Genomic DNA, 26,463 nt, shown 5'->3' with positions numbered 1-26,463 from the left:
TTCATGCTGTGAATCTGCAGGGGAGAGAGTTGGCGCCATCCTCTTGCCCACCACCCTTTGGCTTTGTCCTGAATTTTTGTGAATCCCCTTCTAGAGCACCTGAGGGTTTGCATATCCAAAAAAAGCCTGGCTGGCAATAAGACACCTGAAAGGTAGAAACTGTACTGCTGTGCCAGGTTGTGACCCTGCTGCTGGGACCCAGGCAGCAGCTGAACTGAAGAGGAGGCAGGGAAGAGGCAGCTGGAGGGATTATCAGTTTCATAGATCTGCCCAGGACAGAATAAAATGCAGATGCTGACACAAATAATGATGAAACAGGTTTCTCAAGTGTAAAGATTGTGCAATTACACTGCACACAGTATCTTTATTATAAAACTTAAAATACGATGATATCTTGTAGGGACAGATAGAACAGAACGAAAAGCTTCATTGCATTTATCTAACAACATTTGTACACATAAAAGTGTATATATGTATATATATGGGTATATGTGTGTGTATTTGTGTATACATACACACATATGCAAGTATAGATATGCCTGTATATGTACATACCTCTCTATATATAATATATAGAGATATATCTATACGAATGGGTAGCCATTCACATATATAAAATCAGTCATTCCAAGTTGGAACAATAACTGTAATGTCAACCCCAGTCACCTGCTCAAGAGCAGTGACCACACTGGCACACCAGTTGCCAGTTCAAAAAGTTCAAAAATGTTCAAAAAGTCCCCTCATGGGGACGTGTGACAGCTCACACCCACTGTTTTTTCCACTCTTCAGCCTTTTTCCTGGTAACAATTTCTCCATCCATTCCTACAGCACTCATTCATTCCTGCAGGTGTTTTTCCTTGACACCCACAGCATCATTTCTAAGCTACAGCTTCAAACCCTTCCAGCCAAGAAGCTGCAGGCCCTGGTAGCAGACAGGGAATCAGGATCATACCTAGATATTAATCCACGTTGCTTTCACCAAAACACATGGACAGCACTTATTTCTTGGTTACTTATCCAATTACTCACTCACTAAGCACTTTTGGGACTGGAAGTGTTGTTCAGATCTGTCAACTGGGAGCCAGGCCCTGGTATGACATCTTAAACTTGGGCACCATTTCCCTCCAAAGTGCAGGTTGCCACTCCTACAGCGAGTCCTATCCCTGCTCACAAAGCCAACACACTCTGCTGAGGTGAGGGAAGGAGTGGCCAAGTGTCCAGGGTTTGGAAACATAAACGGTTCTTTTCAGTACTGGGTCTGAAGGGGGGAAGGTATGTTTCTAAGGTACCTCTCCATGCTGCTCAGGCAGTGTGGGAGTCTGCTGGTAATTTCACAAAGCAAGCAAGGCAGGATGTGCTGAGGGAAAGGGAGGATGATGCTAACAAAAGACTCTAAATAGTGAGTACACCAAAAGCAACCATGATAAAAGCAAAATCAAGCAGCTGCTTCCACTTTTCATGTCCAAAAATGTTGTTCAAACAGTCCATGGCTGTGGATGCCCAGATGAGGATTTCTCAACTTTAGGTCACCTGTCCAGGAGGATAGTTTTGGACTTGTAGTTCTACAAGACAGTACCAACAGAAGACAACTGTGAGGACTTTGTGTGCAGAGAGGAGTGCCTGTCCAGGCTGTGCCCACTGAAAGCCCTGTAGTCTTTGCAGTTCGACAGAAAACATGCAGATTTCTTGAAAGCTTCACGGAGATGCTTCTTGAACTTCTCACCCACAAAAGCGTAGATGACTGGGTTGAGGCAGCAATGGACCAAGGAGAGTGCCTCAGTCAGCTCCATGGCTAGGTCTAGCCTTTGGCCTGTCTGGCAGTCGTTGATGATGGACATGTTCCTCAGAGAGTCCAAAAAAAGCACAATGTTGACGGGGGTCCAGGAGAGGAAGAACACAATGACAACAATAAAAACCAGTTTTATTGCTTTGTACTTGCTCTTGGTATGGCACTTCTGCAGGTATTTCAAGATGCTGTGGTAGCAGAAAATGAGGACACCAACAGGGATTAGCCACCCCAGGATGTTGACTTCAAAATTACTGAAAGTCTTCCAGGCATAGTTGCCATCAGGGTAGTGACGGAGGCACTTAATCTGGTTATTGTCATTCACTTCCTTGAAAAATATTAAGTCTGTCATTGATGCTAAAATGGCAACTGCCCAAACGGCCAGACTGGTGATAACTCCAAGGGCAGTTGTCCGAATCCCTTGAACATGGAGAGAGTGGACTATGGCCAAGTACCTGTCGATGCTCATGATGGTTATGAAGAAGACATTGCTGTAGAAACCAATGAAGTAAATTGAGCTGATGATTTTACACAGTGCACTTCCAAAAATCCACTGGCTCATGATGGAGTACTGAACCAAGAAAGGCAGGGAGAATACCAAGAGGAGGTCGGAGACTGTCAGATTCAGCAGATACACGTCAGTCATGGTCTTGATTTTCATGCAGACTGTCAGAATCCAAACAACCAAAGCATTTCCCATCAAGCCTGTCACAAACAGTAGGGAGTACAGCACTGGAAATAAGGTAGGTGCAAATGCTGGAACACTTTCAGGATGACAGATGATGTGTAGTTCTGAGTAGTCGAAGGCATATTCATAGGCTGCAGAGGAGTTAGGTGTTGGTGATGTGTAACTCACCTGTTCAAGGATAATGAAATTCATATGACCCAAATTGCACGTTACTTTCTTAGTAAATATACCAGGCACGAGTCAGCGCACACCAAGCTGCATGAGGACAAAAAACATGTGCCAGAGCTATGGTACAGAACGCAAATGAGGAAGGATCACGAGTGACTGGCCATCCCTTGCAAGACCCAGGATGAGATCCTTGCATCCGAGGGGCAGAGGAGATCAAGGAAAATGCAGTTGTGGTGGTAGAGGTTACCAGCATCCTCCTGCTGGCTCCATGTGAGGCCATGGCCCATGGCCGAGTCCAGGTGGGGTACTGGGGCCAGAGACAGGAAGCATCCTCAAAACAGCAGCAACATGGGAATGGCCAGGAGGTCGAGAGCCCCTGATGTGGGTTTAGGGGTCCTATTTTATGTTTCCTTCTGAAAGGAAAAAGGGAGCAGGGCCCAGGGAGAAACTGACATGCTAACGCTCATCTCCTAAAAGCTTTTTTTCCAGTTAGGAGTTCTGAGTGCCAGAAATGGGATGCACCAGCAGCAGCGACATGCCCCCTTCCTGCTCACCAGCTCCCTGCAGCTCGCCCACCCCCCAGCAGCAACCACCACATCCCTGGGCAGTACCTGTGACAGCAAACAATTAAAGAAGATGGATAGCAGCATCCCAGTCAGGATGTCCTCCATAGGACACTCCTAGCACTACCTGTGCCCTCAAGGGCAGTCTTCTTCCACAAGCACAGTCTCATCAGCTAAAGGTATTTTTGCCCTGTGTTTTGGTTTCTTCCCAGGGAACAACAATCACACTGATTTCTTCTAAACCCCCATCATCTCCCCCAGTACTGGGTCGCCATAGGAAAAACTGGACCCCTAAGATGTGCTACTGTCCTCAGCTTGCAGGAGAGCAACCCGGCAGGGAGTGACTCACCAACATGTCCTCAGAGCCACCACTGCCCAGCAGGTATGTCAAATTCTGCTCCATAATCCAACACTGTGTCTGAAAGAGTGCAAAAAACCTGTGTTTATATCACGTATTTTTAAGAAGCAGGCATACCTTTGCATATATAGGCCGGCAATATTTACCTCAGCTTATGCTGCAATGCCAAGTCACAGGCAAGGTCCTCACTGTGGCAGTGCACAGTCCTAAAACAGCTTTTCCTCTGTATGACCTGTACTACATTAAAGATGCGTGAAACCCCAAGCCAGTGAGTTCAGCCTCTGCACTTAACACCTACAGAACGGAAATGTCAGCCTTATCTTCTATATGATCAGAAGGTTTTCATTTTTAGCACTTACATTCTTCAGTGGAAGAGATCTGCAACTTCCTCCACGTCTTTGAAGTGTTCCTGTCTCCTACCTCTCCCACCTCCATGCCCTGTCCCACCTGTTGTCCCTGCTCTGCACTTCCTGTGTCTAGGAGAGAGAAAGTAGTGCTGTCTCTGCTCCGCTCCAAGGACTTCTGGTGAAGATGGCTGAGGGGAATGGTCCAATGCTGCTAATAGCCAGCAATGGCAAAAGGGCACCATGTTTGCTTTAACATTTCATTTTCCTTGGAAGGCACCTTCCCCCCGCACCCACCCAGCACAGACAGGAATACCTAAGGGAAGTTATCATAGAATCATAGACATTTAGGTTGGAAAAGGCATTTAAGATCATTGAGTCCAACTGTGATCCTAACACTGCCAAGTACATTTGAACTTTTCTTCCCAGACTGCTCACACTGCAGGATGCTCTCACAGACTAACACTGAAATAAAGCCCTGAATAGCACTGAATTCCCACCAATTCTGCCACATACCTACTGTGACTTCATCCAGACCTAACACAGCTTCCATCCCACAGCTGTCTCCGATCTTCCCCACAACACAAGATACACAGGAAAGAGCAGCACTACTGAGCAACAGGCAACATTTGAAGTGTGTGTTACCTCCTTAAATACTGCTGCTCCTCACTAGAGCTTGGTGCCATTACTGAAGTTCAGGCAAGTCACATCGCCTTTTTGTTCGTTTTTGAGCAAACAGCACCTCACTGGGCATCAGTCCATAGATGTGCTGCTGGAGATCCCAATGTGGAATGGTCTGTTGTCTTTCTCAAACCCTTTGGATGTCCACCTTCACACATCATCGCTCCAAAGGCAGAGGGACATATATCTGTGAACCAAGAAAATCTGCAACTACTGCATGTGTGGCAGTGGATGACTTTCCTTGGCTGCAGTGGGCAGTGTGACATTAGGTCAAAGTTTTATGTGTGAGTCAAGCCATGACAGCCAAGCTCTGCTGGGTATTAACTCTTACAATACCTGAAACTAGGAATTAAAAGCAGAAACAAACTCTTTTGTCACAGGCAGTGTTACTGGCAGTTGCTGGTAGTGTTGAAGTGGGATCTCCCCTGCCCTTATGCAGGTTTTAAATGCACTCACAACTCTGTTAAAGTGGCAAAGAATACAACCAGGAATTATTCAATGTGGAAAAAGATGTGTCTACCAAATGGGAATTTGGCAGTTCTGTGCCTCTAATCTCTCATCTCCTAAATAGAAATGACAGGCTGTCAGAGCAAAATAACATTCCTCCAGGACAGCGACACGATGGGACGCGGCTCCCTCTGCTGGGCATTCCTGCGGAAGGGCGGCAGATCCCTGCAGAGATGTGTGTGATCAGAGGTGCTGTTTCACCTCCTCATTCATCACGAGGCTTATTTAAGGGAGAAAACGCTTCCACAGCAAGATAAGGGCCTGGAGACTGGTGTTGCTGACAGGGTTTCATGCTGGATGAGCTCTTTCTTGGGATGCATGCCATTTGGCCGATATCACTGCAGTCCATATTTTGCTTCAGAAAACAAGAAAAGAGTCTATTATTGCTCTACCCAAAGGCACGGAGGGAGAGGATCCAGCTACACCACCCGCAGCTCCATACAGAAATATTTCAAATGCACCACTTGAGTCTGTCAGCCTTACTAGGGTTAAGCTTACTCCTCTAAACAACCTACTTATCCAGTCCCATCCAGTACAACCAGAAACACGCCAAAAGAAACAGCCAAGGGGGCTTTTTCAAAATGACATATATATCCCAGACAGCTTCCTTATATAATCAATTGTATAACAGATGATGATGCATTAGGTGTACATGGCAAGGTTTTGGTAGCAAGGGGACTGCAGGGCTGTCTTATGTGAGAAGATGCCAGAATCTGCCCCTGTTGGTGGTGGTAGCCAGTTCCAGCTGACTCCTAGATGGCCCTGCCACTGGCCAAAGCTGAGCCCATTGGTAGTGCCTCTGTGATTCAGAAACACTGCGCAACAGCAGCTGTGAGAGAGTGAGAATATGTGAGAGAAACGCCCTGCACAGTCAGTGCAGGATGGAGGGGAAGGAGGGGCTCCAGGCAATGGAGCAGAGATTCCTGTGCCGTCTGTGACGATGCGTGCTGTCCCTGTGTTGGTCCACAGTGGAGCAAGATGTGAGGCAGGGAAAAAAGCACCAGCAGGGAAGGGGACGAGCTGATCCTCTTTTCCATGAGCTAGCAGGCAAAGTCAGTTAATGAAATAAAAGGCAGTCACTCACATGAGGAGGGAACCGTGTAACAAGAGAGGACTTACCAAAGGGAAGAGGGAGTCTGTAATGAAGTGCTTTTGCTAGCCTGTGTGTTACATTTTCCCAGAGAAGAAAATTCTCTCTTCCTTCAGGGACTGCCACAAGGCAAAGCAAGCACAGAGAGGAAGTGGTTTGTGCATAATGGCTACTGCTGCACACAGGGTTTTCCTTCTAGGAACAGCTGGAGCATGACGTTCTGGACGTGTCATTCCTTACGTGGCCAGGGCATGGCAAGTAGGCAAATTCTTAGAAAAGCAGCTTGCCAAAACCATCGCATGCTCCTCCCAGGTCCTCCGGCCGGTTTTGTTGTCGATAAGCAGTGTCTGGCTCTGCAGGCACAGTGAAGCCACAGTCTCAGGGCTGGCACAGGTCTAATATTGAAACGCTTCATTTTGGCGCCTCCCGTCTTCAATGCTCTGGAAAGCCAGCCTTCCTCTGCTCTGGGCTCAGGATGTGGATGAGCAAGTGGAAACACTAGCGATGGCGGTAAGGAGGTGTCAGTGAGCATCTCAAGTTTCTGAACAGCACGGTGTCCATAAGAAGCTGGTTTTGTGGGGAAGTGGGAGGTGTGAACTGAGGGAAGACATGAAAGCTGTCAGTTATGAACCGAGCCTTCCCACTGCTCATGTCTGACAGAGAGCGCTGGGGCTCAGTTGCTGGATACAGCATACAGCACAGGAATATAGAGTACAGTTGCTGGAAATGAGTACAATTCTGGCGCTCCCAACTTCAGGACACGGAGCTGTTGGGGCAAGTTCAGATGAGGCCACAAAGTTGATCAGAGGACTGGAGCACCTGCCCTATGAAGACAGGCTGAGAGCATTGGGGTTCTTCAGCCTGGAGAAGAGAAGGTTGTGGGGACATCTCATAGCAGCCTTCCAGTATCTGGAGGGGGCGTACAGGGAAGCCGGAGAGGGACTCTTCATCACGAACTGCACTGATAGGACAGGGAGTAATAGGCATAAATTGAAAGAGAGGAAATTTAGGTTAGATATTAGGAAGATTTTTTTTTTCTGCGAGGGTGGTGAGACACTGGAACAGGCTGTCCAGTGAAGCTGTGGATGCCCCATCCGTGGCAGTGTTCAGAGCTACACTGGGTGGAGCCTTGAGCAATGTGGTCTAGCGAGAGGTGACCCTGCCCGTAGGAGCGGGGTTGGACCTAGTTGAACGTTAAAGGTCCATTTCAACGCCTTAACATTCTACGATTCCACGTAGAACGGCGAAAAGCCGTGGCAAACACGCGATGCGGGGGCAGAGGCGGCTGGAGGGGAGCCGGCTGGGGGCGGGCGGCCGCCGCTCGCCCCGGCACCGCGCCCGGCTGCCTCGGCACAGCAAGGCCGCGGCGGGCAAAGGGTTACGAGCGGCCGCATGCGCCGGGCGGGGCGGGCGGTGCTCCGGAGCGGGGCCGGCTCGCGGCTGGGCCTCGCCGCCGCCCGCCGCGCTCTGGGGCTGCGGGGGCGCTGGGATGCCGGGCCGAGAGGCGGAGGTACGGCCACGCCGCACCGGGCCGCTGCGCCGGGCCCTCCTCGCTCGCTCTGCCGAGGGGAGCCCGGGGGCAGCGCCCCGGTGGGAGGCGAGGGGGACTCGCTGCGCCTCTTACACTGCTGCGTCGTGTTCCGCGGCCTCGGGGCAGCGAGGGAGACGGGGGGGACGACGGTGGGTCCGGGCGGAGCTCGGGGGGACCATTGCTGGCTTGGAGTGTGCCCCGCAGGCTTCTAATCTGTCTGTGCTTTCTAATCTGTCGTGATTCTGCTGCGCCGAGGGGCACAGAAACTTGTTCTCCATTAGCAAACACCGTTATCTGTTTGTAATAATAAAGATAAACCTCTCGAAACACCAAAAAGTCTGCCATGGGCTTTGTGCCTCCTGCCTTATTATTTCCGGAGAAGTGCCCGGCGGCGGCAGCCGCTGTGAATAGGAAAGGCAGCCTCAGCTGAGCAGGCCGTGCCGTGCTGTGGGTGCGCTTGGGCCGGTTTGGGTCGGGGCAGCTTTCCCTGGCAGTGCCCGTGGCAGTGGGGAGACCTTCGTGTGCAGGGTGGGAGGTGCTGCCAGCAGAGGTGAATGGGACTGGGGAAAAGGTACAGGTAGGTGATGGGAAGGGGCCACCTATTGCCTTTGCCATCGCAAAGGGTAACCAAATGGCTGCTAGTACATTTGATGTTCAGAAAACTCTTTCCAACCACCAAATTTCAAGGACATTCTGGAACAATCTCCCAGAAAAAGCGGAGGGACCAAAAACCACAAATAAAACTTGATCAGTCTCAGAGAAGGTCTGGAAAAGCTTCCTGTGCTCTAAGCAGCTGTCCTTAGCATCTGGGGTCAGCTCACCTCCGTTTCCTATAGCATGATATATCAGCTGAAATATTTCCTCTTGTGCCATTCTTAATTAAATGGCCATTTAAAGTCCTATTCTTCCTCTTCCAGATGCATCCAGTCCTAAAGGCCTTTGTGTGCGGCTCCATCTGTGGCACTTGTTCCACGCTCCTCTTCCAACCCCTTGACCTGCTGAAAACGCGCCTGCAAACTCTGCAGCCTGCTGTGAATGGGTGAGAGGGCAGGGATGTGTGTGTGGGGGGGGGGGGGCCTGGAGGTGCTCTACCATTTGGGCTTCTGCCTTATTTGCTGGCTGGGGCTTGGAGTTCAGAGCTGTAATTTGGGAAATCAGTCTTTCTAAAAGAGGAATTATGTTTTTATATCATGGAGAAGGATTGATATTTTGCTCCAGAAAAGAGAAAATGTCTATGGCTGTGAATGCTACTGGAATAACTTGTAACCTCAACATTTGTCCTCCTCTGGTGGACTGGTGTTTGCTGGAGTGGCTACTGTGCAGTTTCATGGGGTATCGTCTGCCTGAAAAAAATCCTGTATGGTTGTCAGATAATTTTTCATGCATGCAGCTTGGTGTATTCAACCTACAATCTGCTGCTTCTAACAAAGGGAATGAGCAACTAAAAATGTTCATGGGAGAAGGCTCTAATGTGTTACAAGTTGTGAGAAAGAGAAGGTGATGGAGGAGCGCTGGAAAGAGTGACCAAGAAAAGCAGACTGAGATGAGAAAGAGCACCTTGGAGGTGCTGGGTCAATGCACAGTTATGAATGAAAGGGGTGACTGTGGAGTTCATCTGCCAAGGAGCAGAAGAAGATAATTTCTGCAGTTCCTGTCTTGTCTTTCTTTCAGGTCTGGTCGTGCTGGGATGGTAACGCTGCTCTTTAGGGTTGTTCGTACTGAGAGTATTCTGGGACTCTGGAAAGGTGTCTCTCCAGTAAGTGGCTGTTTTAATGCTGACTTCTAAAAATAAGTAGATAAATAAACTTAGTGTTTATTTTTAATTATGTGTGCCTGAATTTAAATAGCCAATTCTTGTACAATTATGAATGAAACCACATGATTTAGATTACATCCTATTTTAAGGAGTTAATGTTGTGAATTTTACTGATTTGGTTATGGCAGTCCTAAGCAGCTGAACACTTGAATACTTTTGCAAATGTGGGGTGGCAACTGCATGAACTTCATTTTGGTTTGGAATATCTTGTTCCTAAAAAACTGCAATTGAGGAATGCATTAAATCCTGACATCATTTGAGTCATTTATCTGTCAGTGTCATAAATGATTTCTACCTTATTTTCTTTCTTCGGCATGTTAGCTTTAGTGATATTTTTGTCTTCTACAAAGCTTCCTGTCAAGTTTAACAGTCTCAGAAATGTTCTGTAGTATATTTTGTCTTATGTAAACTTTTTCTTTCTTCATCTGCTTCTGTTTCTCCTGAAGTCCTTTGCAAGATGTATTCCTGGGGTTGGGATTTACTTCAGCACTTTGTACATGATGAAGCAAAAGTTTCTTGTGGACCGTTCACCCACAGCCCTGGAGTCTGTCTTTCTGGGTGCCACCGCTCGTGCCGTTTCTGGGATTTGCATGTTGCCGGTGACTGTAGTGAAGACCCGATATGAGGTATGACTTTCCAATTAGTCCCCTGTTAATGGTGTCACACACCTTCCTTGTGATGCAAAATAAATCCTTTTGCCTGGAGAAGGTTGCTACCACTTGTATACAGACAGGGATGTAGTCCTGATTTCATCTCAGTTCACATATTCTGCAGGAAATGATATTTAGTCAAGAAGATGAGATAGGATTCGCCCTGAGATTTGTAAGTTTCAGTTGTATACAATGTTTGTGTAGCATCTTTCATATGTTACCTTCCTGAAGGATTCTTTTAAAGGCTGAGGTAGGTGAAACCCAATTTTGCATTGGGTTGTCCTCTGTGTTGCCATTGGGCATCACATTAAGTTCACACTACCATTTGTTTGGATGTTATATCCTCAGGGGGTGTGTAGGGCTCCTGGACATGTGGATAACTGACCTTTGTCTGCCCTTGCAGAGTGGAAGATTTGGCTACGGGAGTGTGTATGGAGCCCTGAAGAACATCTATCAGACGGAAGGGGCTCGTGGCATGTTCAGTGGGCTCACGGCAACGCTGCTGCGGGATGCGCCCTTCTCTGGCATCTACCTGATGTTCTACACACAGACCAAAAACCTCACACCTCAGGGTGAGCATGAATGTTGGAGGCTGGAATGGAAAATATTCCTCTTCTCAGATCTTGCTCTGCAGCTGACAGCCTGCATGCTCTGTTTACTGCCCTCCACCTCAGCAATTAAATTAGTCTCCTGTAGGGCTTTAGGTGACACACTCACATTTGCCTGTGGAGAACTGTAGACGTGTAGCTGAGGTCAGTGCAGAAATGGAGACTGGCCCTAAATTGGTTGATTGTCCTTATGAGGACTGATGCATAAGTGTGTAAGTGAACAACTGGAGGCAGGGTGTCTTCAGCATTGCTTGCTGCTTCTGTTTGTCTTGCATACTGCTCAGTTTCCACTAAACTGGGGCTTTTCTGATATTAGGACTCACTGGGGCAACATTTGTACAATTTTTTCTTTTCTGATTTTTTGTCAAACTCATTTCCCCAGTAAGTGAGGCTTTTTAATAATGCCAACCTTTGACTAGTAGCCACTTTTACCCTTGAAAGGTTTCTCTAGCTGCATAGATTTTAACTTCTCTTAGACTCTGATGTTGATTTAATCATTCAATAGCTTTCACTTTGTCACACAGCATGAGTGTTCCTGGCCTGAAGGTGTCTGAGTGCATTCCCTTTTCTCTGTTGCAGACCAGCTGGATCCAGTGCTTGTGCCCTTGCTGAATTTTGGCTGTGGGATCTTTGCGGGAATCTTGGCCTCTCTGGCAACGCAGCCTGCTGATGTCATCAAAACACACATGCAGCTGTCACCCCAGAAGTACCACAGGACAAGCCAGGCCATTGCCTTCATCTACAAGGTGAGGTGAATCCCTTCTGACATGCACAACCACACCCTCAATTCTGGTCCCCTTGCTCAAAGCACAGCTATGCTAGGGAAGTTGTTGTCTTTTAAAGGAGGTGAACAAGTGTCAGTGCTTCACCTGCTCTTGCAGTTGGACTATTCAGTGTCAGCATTTTCAAGATGATGAAGGGGGTTGTGCTGTGGTAGACCAAGACTATAATGTGCAGTGTGAAATGCTGGTTTCAGGTCCAAATCTGCTACAAAATAATTGTTTGCTCTTTAGACATCAGAAGAGAAATAAATGTCCAGGTCTTTATCCCAGAAACGGGATGGAGAAGAACTCAAAGCCCACCTTTCCCTTCTTGCTGTCAGAAGGACAGACCTTGGCAGGTTCACTTTTTTTCCTTATTGAACTCCATTCCTAAGCAGGAATCTGTTTGTTTGTGTATGCATTTTAATGTATCTTTTTTTTTTCTCAAATCAGAATGTTTTTTTACTTCAGTACTTAGAAATCTCAGTTTTTACAGAATTGCTAAGAGACTTTTGTAAATATGAAGCTCAAAGACTAGTCATTTTCCTGAAGTGTCTGGAAAAGATTACACCTTTGTCTTATCTTTGTTGGACTTGAGTGTGGCTTTCCTCACCTATTGTGTCCATCCTGGCCTTCGTTTTTCCACTCACTGCTCTTCCTGCTTTCTTGGGTAGCCCTGCAATCGTGCAGTGCTACAGATTCTTCCTGAACACTAAATGCTATTTAAGCCCAGGTCTTTCAGAGACTGAGGTGGGTCTGTACATCCTGTGCTCTTCCATGTAATAAACAAAGAGAAATTAAAACCTTATGGGCAGATTGATGAATTGCTGTTTATCTCCTGATGCAGGACTTCGGGCTGGTTGGCTTTTTCCGAGGCGGTGTGCCCCGAGCCCTCAGGCGCACTCTGATGGCAGCGATGGCATGGACGGTGTATGAACAGATGATGGAAAAAATGGGCTTGAAGTCCTGACTGAGCTGCATGAGAAAGGACCAGCTTCACTCCTTCTCCCGCTTGCTGTGATCAGCTGGCACTGGGAAGTTCTGAGTTCCACAGAGGAATAAGCCTTGCTCAGCCAGGAGGAAGAAAGCCCTTCTGAGACAGGGGATTAGGCCTTTTGGCAAGTGGAGGAAAGGAAGGATCGGATCTTTGCGTTATTCGATCAATGCATTCCAGAAGGACTGCACTTGCAGACTGCCATGGGAAATGGCAGGGTAACTATGCTGAGAAGCCCCTTTTAAAAATAACTCTGTGCTCACCACCTTTATGCAATGAAACAGTGCTAGAGGAGAAGTGTTTGAGGAAAAAACAGTGATGGCACAACCTGCCAGCCTGTTCCTTCCTGGTGTGGCCAGAAAGGCCACAGTGACCACCATCTGATATAGATCCTCCTTCCCCATATGCTTTGTTCTCACAGGGGAGCACTCCAGGCCCTGGTGGGAGACTGGATGTGTCTTGTAGTGCTTATATTGCCAGAGTGGATGAAAGAGGAGTGAAGCGCAGAAGAAAAACTAGAAACATGGTTTCTGCCATCACTTTTGTACCGTGTGTGATTGCAGAGAGAGTAACTAAAACGTCCTTGCTGTGTTATGTGTTATTTGATTGAGCATCTTAGCACTCTTGAAATGTCTTTCTGCCTCTACAGGAGGGTTCGTGCAGGAATTAAGAAGCATAAGGCACTTTAAAATTGATTGCTACCAAAGTTCTCCTTGTTCTCTGAAAAAAAAATTGCTGCTGGTCATACTATAGCAGGAACACTCAAGTGGGTTTTGTTAGGTTTTTTTTAATGCAGTTGTCATAGAGACTTATTTGCTTCCTATTCCTTATTTATTAATCCCTGATCAACACCCTCAGTGTGAACTGGTCCTTAGATGTAGCTTTTAGGGCCACGGCTCATAATGGATAAATGTATAATGGAAACAGGTATAGATACTGGCACTTCAGATTTCTCTTAAAACAGCTGCTGATTGCATGTGGAGTATGTTTTGGTGTGGAAAGAAAAGGTTGTTATTTCTGTAAGCTTTCTCCAAAGTTTGAGCACTATGGGTGCTTGGTGGGGAACTTTAATTTTCTTACAGACCCTTCACATTTTCCTGGCTGATGCTTTTCTCTTATCAGGTAGTCCATGTTCGAGTATCCCTGAGTTTAGGCTTAGAGATAGATACACACTTTTTATCCTCTGTGCCTTCTTACTCTTTCCTACTGTGTTACACAGGCCTCACAGTATGTGCTAGGTACAGCCTGCTCCCCTCTTCACTTGTGCCTCTGTGGTGGGTTGGGTCCCTTGCATCTCTGTTAGCATAGCCATGAAGCTGGCGTGGAAGTGTGCATCCTGTTCTGTAGTGTGCCCTGCAGAAATCTTAGCTTTGGCTTTTATTTTCTTAAATATCTAGGGATATTGAAATTCACTTTAGAACCAGAGCACTTGTCTCTAAATATGAAGACATGATACTGTAGCTGTATGAACAAACAGTGCTACCTACCTGTTGTTCATAAATTTTAGAGTGTATTTCGGACAATCACTGCCTGCCCTGGCAACTTCCCAAGCATAAGAGTAGAGGGGATGTGGGTTGTTAAGGTGTTCTCTACCAGATTTCAACTCCAAGAAGGCTTGATGACTGATGTAAAAGTTGAGTGAAGTGTAAGAGGACAGGCTGGAGGCTAGGAAAGTGCTCCCTGTTTTCAGACTCAGCCCGTCTGTGAGGGGAGGCTGGTGCTCTGCAGTGCAGGAGTCTCCAGGAATGGTGGTAGAGGGTTCCATGTGCACATGTGTTAGCGGTAGAGCACTGCATCAAATCAGGCATGTGGCACATTATTTGCTAAATCCTAAATGTGAGCACCTGTTCCTTCCTTTTGCTGTTCCTTCTACCCTTCGTGACCTGAACTTGTGAGAGTGCATGAAACCGTGGTAACTGCACATCCTGCTTGTTTGTTATCCCGAGCACTACTGGCACGGAGAGCGGGAGAACCAAGTCTAGGATTGCTGACCTGGTGGAATAAGGTGGCAGTTAGATGAGTTACCTCATTTGTCCTTTATTCCCCTATGCATGGGATCAAACCAACATTGTGGTGGGAGCCTGAATTTATTTGGGGCTTTCTAAATCTGGCATGTGACTTGGATGTCTTGATCGTCCTGGGCTGTGGTCGTGAAGGGCAGTGTGTGGAGTCACCTGCAAAGTGCTTTACATGTATTTTGTTCCTGTTTTAGCAATGGCAAAGCAATGTGCAACCTGTGCAAACAGAAGCTCTTAAAAATGAGGCAGGCAAGTAAAGAATGACAGCTAATCTGGAATTAAGTAAGGTCCTCATCAGAAACCTGAAATTCAGGAACACTTTGGTGGCTTTTATGTCCCTGTACTCCTGCCTGGTCAAGTAACAAAGGAAGAAGTAGAGAATTTATTCCCCTGTGCTAATGTTTAAAAGCCTACTGTGGGTTGTTTGTTTGTTTGTTTTAAATCTGGAATCAGGCCTAAAGCAGTGTTAGCTTTTTCTTTGGGAAAGTTGTTCCGTTCTGCTTTGGTTCTTTGTTATTGGACTAGAGTGAAAAACTATATGGTTTTTGGCTTGTGGATTAATCTGGGCTCCTCTGAGTTTAAGATATCGAAAATCTAAACTGCACTGTGTTTCATCTACCGTTGGTGCTGCAAATCCAGAAGCTTATCTACCTGTGAGTTATGAATGGGGAGAATGAATTCTGTGGTGCAAACTTGTTTTTCTTTGTTATGTCTTTTGTCCAGTGTCATACATGGGGGAAGGGAAAGCCTGAAGTTCTGCTTCACTCTGTTCTGAAAGCTTTATCACATAGTCAGGCACAAGACTGTTTCTCAGCTCTGATCCTTACAGTCCTTCGCCTTTTCCCCTCTTCAAAAACATTCTGTTTCTGAATTAATTTATTGAAGTTACTCCTTGATAGCTATAGAAAGTCAAGACAGTCAAGTGTGTGGACTTGAAGTTTAGATGTATTCTCCTTGAGTTTTAATGCTTCTGCTTAACAACAAATGGTCACTGTACAGCCTAAAGGTAAAGTCAATCAAATAAAAGATCTGGACAGAGATGCTTAATCACCTACCTCCATCGTGCCAGCAATTCAACACTAACAATCTTGTCAGATAATAATTTCAAAAGCCATCTTAGGTTGGATTCCAGAGACAGTGGTGTGATCCCTCTGTGCACTTCAGAATCACAGCTGGATCCCTCTTGGACTGATCTCTGTTGCTGGCAATGCACTGTTGGGGAATGTGCATGGTCTCTGCTTGCCCCTGCAGCTGTGGCTAAGAACACAGCTGGCTGGCACGTTGAGGCAGGCAGTATTTAAGTGAGTTGTAAGGACACAAGAGAAACAGTCTGATTATTCATGCTTTAGAAACTTCATGTTTCCATTCTTCCTGTGTGATGATTTGTTTGGGGTTTTTTTTCCCTCACAGTTTTAAAGAGAACTGGAGCTTCGGAACATTGCATAGCTTTGAGTATTGTGAGTGCTTATGTGTCTATATAAAATATTTATGTGAGAAGATGTATTATATGTTTCTATTAAAAACTGGTTGCAAAATGAAGGATGTAATCTCTTCAGTGTTTCTTTAAAAGAAAACAAACAAGCCCCAAACCAATCAAATGCATGAGGGATTGGATGGGATAGAGGCTTAAGAAGGCAAAAGGAGTTTCCCAAGAGGACAGGACTGTTGCATGTATTCAGAGTCCAAAAAAGGCAAGGAATATTCTCTTCTTCTGTGGTGTTTAATATGCATAGGTTATGCTAGTAAAACCTAAATCAACTTAGCTTAAATGGAAAAAACACACAGCAATGGGGAATGTTATGTTTTGTACAGCTTCTGCTGCCTGCCTGCTGTGTGTAAGGACAGATGGAAGTTGAATCCCTGTACTAGCTGGTGAAATACCTGCCTTCAGGACAGTGGGGTTTTAAGCTCTCTGCAGAGAGACTGTTTTTAGTCTCCTGCTGATCAGGTTTTTGCTACTCAGGCAATCTGATCTCAGCAGGGGACCAGAAATCGTGCCTGGGAGACAGTCTCCTGCAAGGCATAATACAAGGGGATGCTGGATTGCTGGGATCTCTTGCTGTCACAGTATGGTCCTGGGATTCAGTAGCAGGCAGGCTGTGCTAAGCAAAACATTGTTGTTGATACTGAAATGTGCATCTTCCAGATGTGAAGATCCCAAACCTCTTCTCTTTTCTTGCTTAGGCGATACATTCTCACACGGAGCAATTTTCATGGAGGGTTATCTGTGCATAACAGACCTACCAGACCATCCTGAGGTGCAGCCTTGTGCCAGCTGAACCTGAATTGCTTGTGCAGGTTCCTGATAGCAAGTTAGGCCTGGGGTAGTGCCTACTCCTGCAGACAGGGCTCCCCAGAGCTCTCCTGCTGCCCTGGAGAACCACCTCCTGTGTAGAGGGTGTTGCTGTCTATGCTGCTGACAGCTGCCCCAGCTGTGAGAAGAGATAGCAGACAAGCTCCCTAACCTTTCTGGCTGGTAGAACGTGGGGAAGATTGAAAGTTTAAAGGCACTGTGGTTGTAAGAAAACCATTGAGATACAGATCTCCCTTTCACATTAAAAATGGGCAAACACCTTGCTTGCTTTTTAAATTTTTAATGAGTTATGTGCCGTATATAAGCACTGACACGAGAATTGAGCAGAAAAGATTCTTCATCCCACACAGACACACACACACATATATATATATATGTACTTTTGCAAACTCCATGTGCAGCTCTTGAATATGCTTTTGCCTTCTGGCTTTGGTGCTTGTTTCAAAATAGCAAGCTGATTTTCCACATTGCACTGTTTCTTAATTTGCGATTTTACCACTGTAAAATGCTTTAGGAGTTTTTATCATAATGCATTAAGGAGTTTTAGTAAAAATTACAAAATCCCAGTAAGAGGTTAAAAAGAAACCTCTGCAAGTTTTGTAACAGGTGTTAGACAATTCTAACTTTGTAGAAGTAGAAATAAGAAGGGAAGAGATTTGCCAAAGTATGTTTTCCCAAAACTTGCAAGAAGTAATAACAAACCCTTGAAACACAAGCCAAAATGGAATTTACAGGGAAGCACAGTAACATTAGTGCAGTTTCACTGAAGGTTGGTTGATCTTCATAGTTCTTCTTTGCCTCCTCCAGGGGTGCCACACCATCTCTTGGGTGACACCTACTGTCATGTTTGGTGGGGAAGATACTGCCCAAACAGCTTTCTGCCTGAGCCTCTTACCCAGACACACAACTCAACCTCTTAATCACAGGAGCTGTTCTGGCAGCACAGAACCTCCTCTGCAGCTGTGTGAAGAGCCCTCTCTCCCAGGACTGGGGGTCCTGGTACAGCCCCCTCCTCAGAGGCTTCTGGCAAGGACTGCTGCTCTCTGCTGCAGCCTGGGCTGGCTCTCTGGGAGATGCTCTTTCTGGGGCTTTGTGACCACCCCAGGCACCTGCTCGAGGTTCTCAATGCACCACCCAAAGACTGGTGGTAGCTCCGTGATGCTTCTCTCTGCACCCGTGGGCCCCAAGTCTCCTTGGCACTGCAGGAGAACCAGTGGCTCAAACCCCCTTTCCCTGGGTTTGCTTGCTGCAGAGAAAGGCTGTTCCCAGGGACTGCCTGCAGCTCTGCATGTAATTGTGTAACAGATTTCAGTGTGACTTTAGACCAGGGAAACCTTGTTTAAAACATGTGATAAGATAGATACACTTTCACCTGAGGGACATGTCCATTAATAACTGAGTTATTTTGAACTGTCTCAGCCCACAGAGAAAAAATAAAGCAAGCTTTCAGGTAATTTAAGGAAATAATTAGAAATACTTTACTGTCAAGCTTCATCACAACTTTTCCAAGCCCTCTCATGGGCTTTGGGCCTCACGGTCAACCAGAGAGGGCCCAAAGAGTAACAATAAGAAATAAATTAAGTATTAGAGATGCCAGAGGAGTCTATAATGCTTACCAGTGGCACTCTTTTGATAACATCATATTTCCTGCAATATTCATTACCTAATTTCCAATCATTATGTTCAAATACATTTTTAATACAGTTGGGTTTCAACTGTGAAGAAGAGCTCTCCAGATTAAATCCACTGCACACAGTGCAGTAACATCACCACCACCCCTCCTCTTCCCTCCCAAGCTAATATTCACATGGCTCCCATCTCCTTAGGCTGTACATAGCCCCATCAGGTCAGCTCTCACTGTCCACAGTGCACTTATCAAAGTGCCACACATGTCTATAATCTCTCAGACAGTAATAGTTCATGCTCTTGCTGAGAGCTCACTAACCTGTTGCTGAGCTTCATTTTACCTACTTTGTCACCACCATGTGACAAATGTTTGAATTACTCTCTTACACTGATCTGGTAATCTTGCTAATTAACACTATCTAATGAGCATGCAGAAAAGAAGAATAGGGAGCCATTTACCAGGAGACAAAGGACATACATGAGATGTTGTTGTAACTTGCTACTTAAGCAATCATCCCCCAGAGTAACTCAGGGCTCAGATATCGAAAAGGGGCTGCAGGAGAGTCCAGGCCCAGCACACTGCTGTGCTTATGTGAGATTAAAATAGAGGAGAGAAAACTAAAGGAGCACTGTTGTTAGAAAGATGTGAAGATGAATTATCACTTGCAGAAGGCACTGGCAATAGTGTTTGCACAGTTCAGAAATCTGTCCAGAAATGTATCCAGATCTTGATGATAGCAAGCATAGTAAAGTAAGTATCACTACTTTTCTTTTTTTCCAAGAAATTCAATTCTCAGGCCTGTGTCTGCTTCCAGAATAGGACAAGGAAGATGAGAAAGATGAAGATTCTTAAATCACATCATTTTCTGTTGTTTCTTAAAAGCAAACAACAACAAAAAACCCCAAACCAAACAACATGCACAAAAAAAGGGGCAAGCACCACAAGAGTGTCTACTGCAGAACAAGGATGTGTAAGTTTAGTGCCAATTTCAGCTGGTTTTATTGTCATTTCTGCAAAGGACAGGGGACAGCCTTGACTTCCCAAGCTCTCCCGCGTGGTGCCAGAGCAGTGCCTCTGCAGGGAGGGGCAATGTGGGTGCAGGGAAGGATGCTACAGCTCTTTAGAAGCTTCCCCCTCACAGCAGGCAATTTAGAGGCTAGATATAATTCATCAAATAATTAATCAGCCCCCTGAGAACAGATATTTCACTTTCAGCAGGAAAATGGAATTGTAAAATGTTTAAAATAAATATTTGCTTTCTTTTTGCTTCAGGACCTCAAAACCAGCCTTGATGTTGCTTGGAGCACAAACCACAGGATGCTCTGAAGCAGCCCCAGAGTGACGGAACCACAGAATCAGTTCGCTTGGAAAAGACCAATGAGATCGTGGAGTCCAAGCCATCACCAAACACCACCCTGTCAACCGGACCGCGACACTGAGTGCATCGTCCAGTCTTTCCTTAAACACCTCCCGGGACAGCGACTCCACCACCTCTCTGGGCAGCCCATTCCAATGTCTAATCACCCCTTCTGGGAAGAAATTCCGCCTGATGTCCAACCTAAACCTCCCCTGGTGTAAGTTGAGGCTGTGTCCTCTTGTCCTGTTGCTGGTTTCCTGGGAGAAGGTGCCGACCCCCACCTGGCTACCCCCTCCTTCCAGGCAGTTGCAGAGAGCCATAAGGGCCGCCCCGAGCCTCCTCTTTCCAGGCCAAACACCCCCAGCTCCCTCAGCCGCTCCTCATAGAACTTACACTCCAGACCCTTCACCAGCTCTGTTGCCCTCCTCTGTATTCGTAATCCCGCAAATCCTACAATTCCCACAAATGTCTTTCCGAACCCGTGTCGGCAAGGGGCGGGCACACCGAGCTGGCGCTCGGCGCGGGGACCGCGGGGAGGCGCCGCTGGAGCGCAGCCCCGCCCCGGAGGCGCCTATTGGCTGGCGAGGCTATATATGGGCGTCGGGCGGGGCCGCGCTTCCTCTCGGCTCCGCGCCGCCCGGGCCTCCACACGGCGTTGTCAGCGTGAGTCGGGGCCGGCGGGCGGGGGGCGCGGGGATGGCCGGGGGAGCGTTCCCGGCCCTGCGGTAACGCCGGCGGGTTCTGCCCGCCCCGCTGCGCCGCCGGCGGCCGGGCCTGGCCTGGCCAGGCGGCGGGGAAGGCCGAGGCCTGCCGGGTGTAGCGCGGGAGGCGGCCCAAGATGGCGGCCGGGGCGGCTGGGCCTCGTGGCGCGTCCCCCCCGGGCTGAGCCGGGTCCCCGTGCCCGCAGGTTCCCTGTCGTTGCTTCCAAAGGGAAACCCCACAATGTCCGGAGGCCTCGATGTCCTGCAGATGAAGGAGGAGGATGTCCTCAAATTCCTCGCTGCCGGGACCCACCTGGGAGGTACCAACCTCGACTTCCAGATGGAGCAGTACATCTACAAAAGGAAGAGCGATGGTAAATAGGCGGGAGAGGTGGCCCGGGTTGGGCAGCTGTGATCTTGTGGGCACAGCTGGGGGGAGCAGGAAAGTGCTTGTGCTCTTTAGCATGGCTTCTCCATGGCCTGAAAGGAGCAGATGCCTTTGATGACCAAACAGTGTTAACTCAGAGAAGTAGAATGAAATACAGATTTTGGAACAATTCTCCTAGTTCTTGACTATCTTGATTGTGGAATTTGGTAAATCACTCACAGCTGGTTTGGGCAATTTTGCTAGTTCTTGACTAAATTAACAAAATGGTTTTAATATCTTAGTAATGATTCCTCCTTGTTTGCATTGGTCTTCAATCTAAGCTGCCCTCTTTTTAAAAAAAAACAGGTTAAAGCTCATACCAGGTGTAGGTTCTTGGTGGCAGATGCTGGAATGTGTGACCTTAAAACCATAAGGGGACGATTTTCCTTGGAGTAGCTTTCCACTAGCTAGAATGAGGCTAGAATGTCATTTCATATGGGACATTGAGGTGCTGGAGCATGTACAGAGAAGGGCAGCAAAGCTTTTAAAAGGTCTAGAAAACCTCGTGAGGAATGACTGAAGGAGCTTTGTTTAGTCTTGGGAAGAAGAAGCTTAGAGGGGACCTTATCGTTCTCTACAACTTCCTGAAAGGAGGGGCCAGGCTCTTTTACCTGCCAGCAGTCAGAGGACCTGAGGAAATGGCCTTAAGATGAGACAAAGAAGTTTCAGATTAGATAATAGAAAAAAAAAAAATCACTGCTTGGGTGATCAGACAGTGGAATAGGTTGCCCAGTCACCTTTAAGAGGGACCTGGATATGGTTCTGGGTGTTATGGTTTAGTGGTTACAGTGACCCTGCTGGGTGAGCGGTTGGATGGGATGATCTTAAAGGTCTCTTCCAACTTTGATGATGATTCTATGAATTTTGGAGTAACCACAGCCATGTGACAGGTTTACTAGCAGAAGAGTGCTATCCTGTTTTAGCATCTTGTATTTGGTGGGTCCTCTAAAGCCTTTTGTTGCCAACAGGTATTTACATCATCAATCTGAAAAGGACCTGGGAAAAGCTGCTCCTGGCAGCTCGTGCCATTGTTGCCATTGAGAACCCAGCTGATGTGAGCGTCATTTCTTCCAGGAACACTGGACAGGTATGGACATCAGGAAGCCTGCAGTCTTGGCAGCAGGACTCCCCTGCCATGCATCGTTGCCTGCCAGTGACAGCTTGGCGATAATAGGCAATAACACCAGTTTTAACTATAGGAATGCTTTCTGTAAACACGGTTTTTGTGTTGCACTTGGCAACTTAAAACCTACTCCCCATTTCAGGGTGTTTGAGGACTTGTTTTTCTTCCATATCCTTCTTCCTGTTGGATTTCTGTCATATTAGTAGTCAGTCCCCTGGTGGCCCCTTCTTCCCTGAAATACTGTGTGTCATTGGCACTGAATTTTTGGGGACAGTAAGCACGTGATACAAAAGTTGTCAAAGAAGAAATTTTCTCTGTTACTGAGGAAGGTATATTTGTAATTTTGACTCTAAATTTTTAGCAAAAACATTCTGTTGCAGAAGGTGATAACCTTTAAATCTTGCTAGTCACTGGAGTTTTTGAGCTTAGTTTCTTTAGGTAATTGCAGGTGGGGCCACAAATGTTTAGGGAGATTCAGGGGTGGGTTTCTGAAAGGAAATTTGGTTTCCCGTGGGCTTGATGTGCACGCTATTAAAGCTTGATGCTGAGGTCAGTTTCTGGCCGATGAGCTCTCAAGTGTCGGAAGTGTGCGACAGCAAAGGATGGCAAGGTTTTCGCTAACGCCAGGAGAGGGAGGGACTCCCTCTAGGATTGGAGTTTGATAGTAGGCCCTGCCACATGCCTGAGAAGTTAAAAGCTGTTGTAATTGAATAAGAACTGCCAACTGCAATTTCAATGGACACAGCTACAATTTGTGTGTATTTACGGCTGAGTTTTTTCCTGTAGTTCCTTCAAGTTCCTGGATAATGAAAGGATGTAGAAATAGTGGAAGAAAATGTGCTTTGCTTTTTTCGTAAGCTTTTTGTTTTATTCCCCTTTTCACGATCTGATTATGAGAGTTTAAAGTAGAGCTTGCCAATAACTTTAGGGGAAGAGAAGGCCTTTTTCCATATCGTGACTTCCCGCTTTGCTGGTGGATATGATCTTTTAAACTCATGGTGTAGCTCTTTTCAGTAACATTTTTATTTGGTCTCCTTCTGAGGTGGTGAGCCCTGATTTCACAGGAATTGACACAAATAGTTCAGTTGAATTTCGTGCATGTTCGCTGACAGTGACCTGGTTGAAATGCAGTTTTCTGGCTTGGTTGAAATGCACTTCTTCTGCTTCACCTTTGCCGTGTCCCTTTTGCAGCGTGCGGTTCTGAAGTTTGCTGCTGCCACTGGGGCTACTCCTATTGCTGGGCGTTTCACCCCTGGCACCTTCACAAACCAGATCCAGGCAGCTTTCCGTGAGCCGCGGCTCCTGGTGGTTACAGATCCCCGGGCTGATCACCAGCCGCTGACAGAGGCGTCCTACGTCAACATCCCCACCATCGCCCTGTGCAACACCGACTCCCCGCTGCGCTACGTGGATATCGCTATTCCCTGCAATAACAAGGTAACACTTCATTCTGGCATTCCAGGCAGCTTCCTCCAGAGCATGCCGTGGGCTTCCAAGATGGATACTTTCTGCAAGGGAGGGTTGGCTTGTATCTCACCAGTTTCCTTGGGGGATGAGCTAACTGATGTCTCCTGCAAACTGGCAGGCGGGTGGGGAGGAGAAAATAAACTGCACACAGTTGGAGCTTGGAGCTGAGGCTGGTTTCTGGCCAAGGAACTCTCAAGTGTAGGACGTGTGCTATAGTAACCTGGCAGGATTTTTCGCTGACGCCATGAGGGTCTTTGTGGCCCAATGAGTGGAGTTTGATAGTCCTTCTTGCCACAGATCATGAATATGCATGAAAGATAAAGTGAGCTGAGGGAGAGACTGCTCTGAAACATTACCTTGCCAGAAATCACCTGAAAGGTAAAGTCTAGGAAGATGAGAAGCTATATTTGATCTTTATCTAGATATCAGTCACCAAAACTAGTGTAAGCCACACGTGAGGATGTGTGTAAGCTTTGTTTATTTGGTCAAGTTTTCGATTTCTTCATTCTTGAGTATGTGGTGGGCATTATCCCTGTCTTTTGGATGAGATTCACGTGAGAGTGGTGAGCCACATGAAACTCCATAACAGGAGAGTTACTTCAGGCCATGTTGTAATGGCGCCATGACTTATGAAAATGCCAGTGGGAACTTGAAAAGTTGCCCTTTTTTTGAGCCCAAGTACATAAGTTTGGCAGTGGCAAGTAATGTACTTCACCAAGCAAGAACCTTGGATTGGGTGCAAATGAGTCTTTTGCTCTTTCTGCAAAAGTTTAGTTACAGCAACTCTTAGCTACTTTTTTCTGTTCCAGGGAGCCCACTCAGTGGGTCTGATGTGGTGGATGCTGGCTCGGGAGGTGCTGCGCATGCGTGGCACCATCTCCCGTGAGCACCCTTGGGAAGTCATGCCTGACTTGTACTTCTACAGGGATCCCGAGGAGGTAGGAGCCTCATGGCAGGAAGTGTGTCTCTCTCTCTGAGATGTTTTGCTTGTGCTCCTATCCCATGGTACTGCGTGTCTGCTGTCGAGGACAGGTTTTGCCAATGTAATGATTGCACTTCACACTTTAATGTGGTGGCTGGTTAATTGTACTGCAAGTTGGTGCCTGTTGCCTGATATTTGATAGTAAGGGTTGTGTTCTGGGTTGTGTTCCTGGGAGACTCAGGCTGGGCTCTTGCATTGCAGATAGAAAAGGAGGAGCAGGCGGCTGCCGAGAAAGCAGTGACGAAGGAGGAATTCCAGACTGAATGGACGGCCCCAGCACCTGAATTCACTGCTCCTCCTCAGCCTGAGGTTGCAGATTGGTCTGAGGGAGTGCAGGTCCCGTCTGTGCCCATCCAGCAGTTTCCTACAGGTCAGTTTGGGGAGGTGTCTGTGGGAGGGGGTGAGGGGTATTGTGGGTGGAGGGAGCTGGGGAGCACTAAGTATTTTTGTCTTTGTGATTGCAGAGGACTGGAGTGCCCAGCCTGCCACCGAGGACTGGTCAGCAGCTCCCACAGCCCAAGCTACTGAGTGGGTTGGCACTGCCACAGAATGGTCTTAACTTCAGCCCTGCTGTACTGTGAGAGAAATAAAGGCTGGTTTAGTACACGCTGTGCTGGTACTGCGTTTGTAGAGTTGTTGGCTGGTGGTGCATGGGTAGCATGGGGCACAGTCCTCAGCCAAGAGCAGGGTGTCTGTTACACCCTGCTGAATGGAGCTGGGGGCTGTGGGCTCTGTCCCTGCCTGCAGCAGCTCACTGGGCTGCCCCTCCTGTCTGTGTCAGTGTCTGGGGCTGGTTTCACATTTCCCAGCTTCCCTGGCTCCGCCCAGGTGAGGAGCTGGCAGTGTGTGTACTCTCCGGAGAGGAGGTGGTGACATGGAGCAAAGCAGTTTGCTTTTGGTTGATTTCTTTTTTTTTTTAGCAGCCCCACTGGGCCCACCCAAATGGGCTGTTCTTGTCATTCTCCTTGGGGTTTCACACCTTTGCAGGGTGTTCTGGTGACCAGGTGTGGGAGGTGGCCTGACTGCACAGTGTGGAGAACAGAGCCCTTGAGTGGCAGCTGCTCCTCTGTTGGAGTCCTAGCTTTAGCATCAGTATTATCAATTACTTCTTCAAAAGTACTGCAGGAATCTTCAAGAAAAAAACACCATATTAATTCATCTGCTTCAATTCTTGAGGATTATATTGCTGTGATTATTGGCAGTAATGGAAGGTAAACCCTTCACCATGAGAAATGAGGTTTTGTTTGTTGGAGGTGAAGATTGCTCAGATTGGATCCTTTTTTCCATATTTGTGTGGTTGCAGATTCTCCTTTTTGTACCTTCAGCACTGCCAATCAACCTGTAAAAGAATCTTTTCTCTTGACGTGCTCATTCCATTTTGCTGTAATAGTGCATATTAGCAGTAAAAAAAGCCTAAAGCAAGTTATGCATATTACTGCACAGTATCTGTCCAAAGGAGACTGATCTTTCTTCTTCTTGTCTTTACCTATTACATGCAAGGTGACTAAAGATTTTGTTGATAATGAACAGTATTTAGCCAAGAGGCAGGTGAGCACTTCATTTGTTCCTGAAAGAGCCCTCCCTGTTGTGTTTGTGCACCGTGTCCCTCAGATGTATGCTTGTGGCACATCCTCCAGTACTTTACTTTCCAGCACCCTTCGGGGGGAGGCTCCTTCCTGCCACCTGAGGTCTGTCACTTGTGTGTTGGGTGGATTGAGAGCCTGGTCATTTTGGGACTAAGGTTGGGTGTTGTAGCTGGATTGAGGGCAGCCTGTACAGCACCTGCTGATTGACTCCCCAGATCTGAGATTACCCCAAAAGGTTTGTTGGCCTGGACTTTGTATTCACTCTGCCACATTAAAAATTTGCAAACTCAGAGCACAGTCTTACCCGTACACTGAA

At 47.1% G+C, this 26,463-nt stretch overlaps 3 protein-coding genes and 2 non-coding genes across 9 annotated transcripts; 4 read left to right on the top strand and 1 right to left on the bottom strand.

Moving 5' to 3' along the window:
- Positions 1-323: 323 nt before the first annotated feature.
- On the bottom strand, positions 324-6,378 carry LOC125324337 (C-C chemokine receptor type 8-like). 2 transcript variants are annotated; one of them, XM_048300002.1, is made up of 4 exons: positions 6,215-6,378; positions 3,710-5,450; positions 3,555-3,623; positions 324-2,642 (listed from the first exon to the last, which is right to left on the bottom strand). In XM_048300002.1, exons 3-4 carry the CDS (start codon positions 3,606-3,608, stop codon positions 1,563-1,565), a joined length of 1,134 nt encoding a protein of 377 aa, XP_048155959.1. In that variant the 5' UTR covers positions 3,609-3,623; positions 3,710-5,450; positions 6,215-6,378; the 3' UTR covers positions 324-1,562. The 2 variants fall into 2 exon arrangements, with proteins under 2 accessions (XP_048155959.1, XP_048155967.1); XM_048300010.1 differs by lacking the exon at positions 3,710-5,450.
- Positions 6,379-6,530: 152 nt separating this feature from the next.
- On the top strand, positions 6,531-20,022 carry SLC25A38 (solute carrier family 25 member 38). Of its 4 annotated transcripts, none has more exons than XM_048300032.1 (7): positions 6,531-6,695; positions 8,634-8,755; positions 9,388-9,472; positions 9,979-10,158; positions 10,586-10,754; positions 11,370-11,536; positions 19,777-20,022. In XM_048300032.1, exons 1-7 carry the CDS (start codon positions 6,621-6,623, stop codon positions 19,828-19,830), a joined length of 852 nt encoding a protein of 283 aa, XP_048155989.1. In that variant the 5' UTR covers positions 6,531-6,620; the 3' UTR covers positions 19,831-20,022. The 4 variants fall into 4 exon arrangements, with proteins under 4 accessions (XP_048155989.1, XP_048155979.1, XP_048156007.1 ...); XM_048300022.1 differs by lacking the exon at positions 19,777-20,022 and adding an exon at positions 12,399-16,102 and having other exon boundaries at positions 6,533-6,695; XM_048300050.1 differs by lacking the exon at positions 19,777-20,022 and adding an exon at positions 12,399-16,102 and having other exon boundaries at positions 6,534-6,695; positions 9,365-9,472.
- A 425-nt stretch (positions 20,023-20,447) lies between these two features.
- RPSA (ribosomal protein SA) lies at positions 20,448-25,170 on the top strand. Its single transcript, XM_048299997.1, has 7 exons — positions 20,448-20,524; positions 20,769-20,936; positions 21,958-22,076; positions 23,304-23,549; positions 24,389-24,517; positions 24,763-24,931; positions 25,026-25,170. The coding sequence occupies exons 1-7, from the start codon at positions 20,455-20,457 to the stop codon at positions 25,118-25,120; spliced, it is 996 nt and encodes a 331-aa protein (XP_048155954.1). The 5' UTR covers positions 20,448-20,454; the 3' UTR covers positions 25,121-25,170.
- On the top strand, positions 22,633-22,794 carry LOC125335666. The gene has a single exon (XR_007207514.1). It is a non-coding gene; the product is annotated as a small nucleolar RNA SNORA62/SNORA6 family (small nucleolar RNA).
- LOC125335663 lies at positions 23,720-23,878 on the top strand. Its single transcript, XR_007207513.1, has one exon. It is a non-coding gene; the product is annotated as a small nucleolar RNA SNORA62/SNORA6 family (small nucleolar RNA).
- Positions 25,171-26,463: the final 1,293 nt, after the last annotated feature.

The sequence above is a fragment of the Corvus hawaiiensis genome, chromosome 1 (assembly GCF_020740725.1).
Source record: "Corvus hawaiiensis isolate bCorHaw1 chromosome 1, bCorHaw1.pri.cur, whole genome shotgun sequence".
NCBI classification, from domain to species: Eukaryota; Metazoa; Chordata; class Aves; order Passeriformes; family Corvidae; genus Corvus; species Corvus hawaiiensis.
This window is presented reverse-complemented; position numbering and strand designations above follow the sequence as displayed.

Coding starts and splice junctions, on each gene's coding strand:
- LOC125324337 (XM_048300002.1), bottom strand. CDS start 3,608: ATGGAGCAGAATTTGACATACCTGCTGGGCAGTGGTGGCTCTGAGGAC. Junction 2,643..3,554: donor GTGGCTCTGAGGACATGTTG/GTGAGTCACTCC, acceptor ATCCTTGAACAG/GTGAGTTACACATCACCAAC.
- SLC25A38 (XM_048300022.1), top strand. CDS start 6,621: ATGCTCTGGAAAGCCAGCCTTCCTCTGCTCTGGGCTCAGGATGTGGAT. Junction 6,696..8,633: donor TGGAAACACTAGCGATGGCG/GTAAGGAGGTGT, acceptor TTCCTCTTCCAG/ATGCATCCAGTCCTAAAGGC. Junction 10,755..11,369: donor CAAAAACCTCACACCTCAGG/GTGAGCATGAAT, acceptor TCTCTGTTGCAG/ACCAGCTGGATCCAGTGCTT.
- RPSA (XM_048299997.1), top strand. CDS start 20,455: ATGGGCGTCGGGCGGGGCCGCGCTTCCTCTCGGCTCCGCGCCGCCCGG. Junction 20,525..20,768: donor CTCCACACGGCGTTGTCAGC/GTGAGTCGGGGC, acceptor CCGTGCCCGCAG/GTTCCCTGTCGTTGCTTCCA. Junction 24,932..25,025: donor CATCCAGCAGTTTCCTACAG/GTCAGTTTGGGG, acceptor TTGTGATTGCAG/AGGACTGGAGTGCCCAGCCT.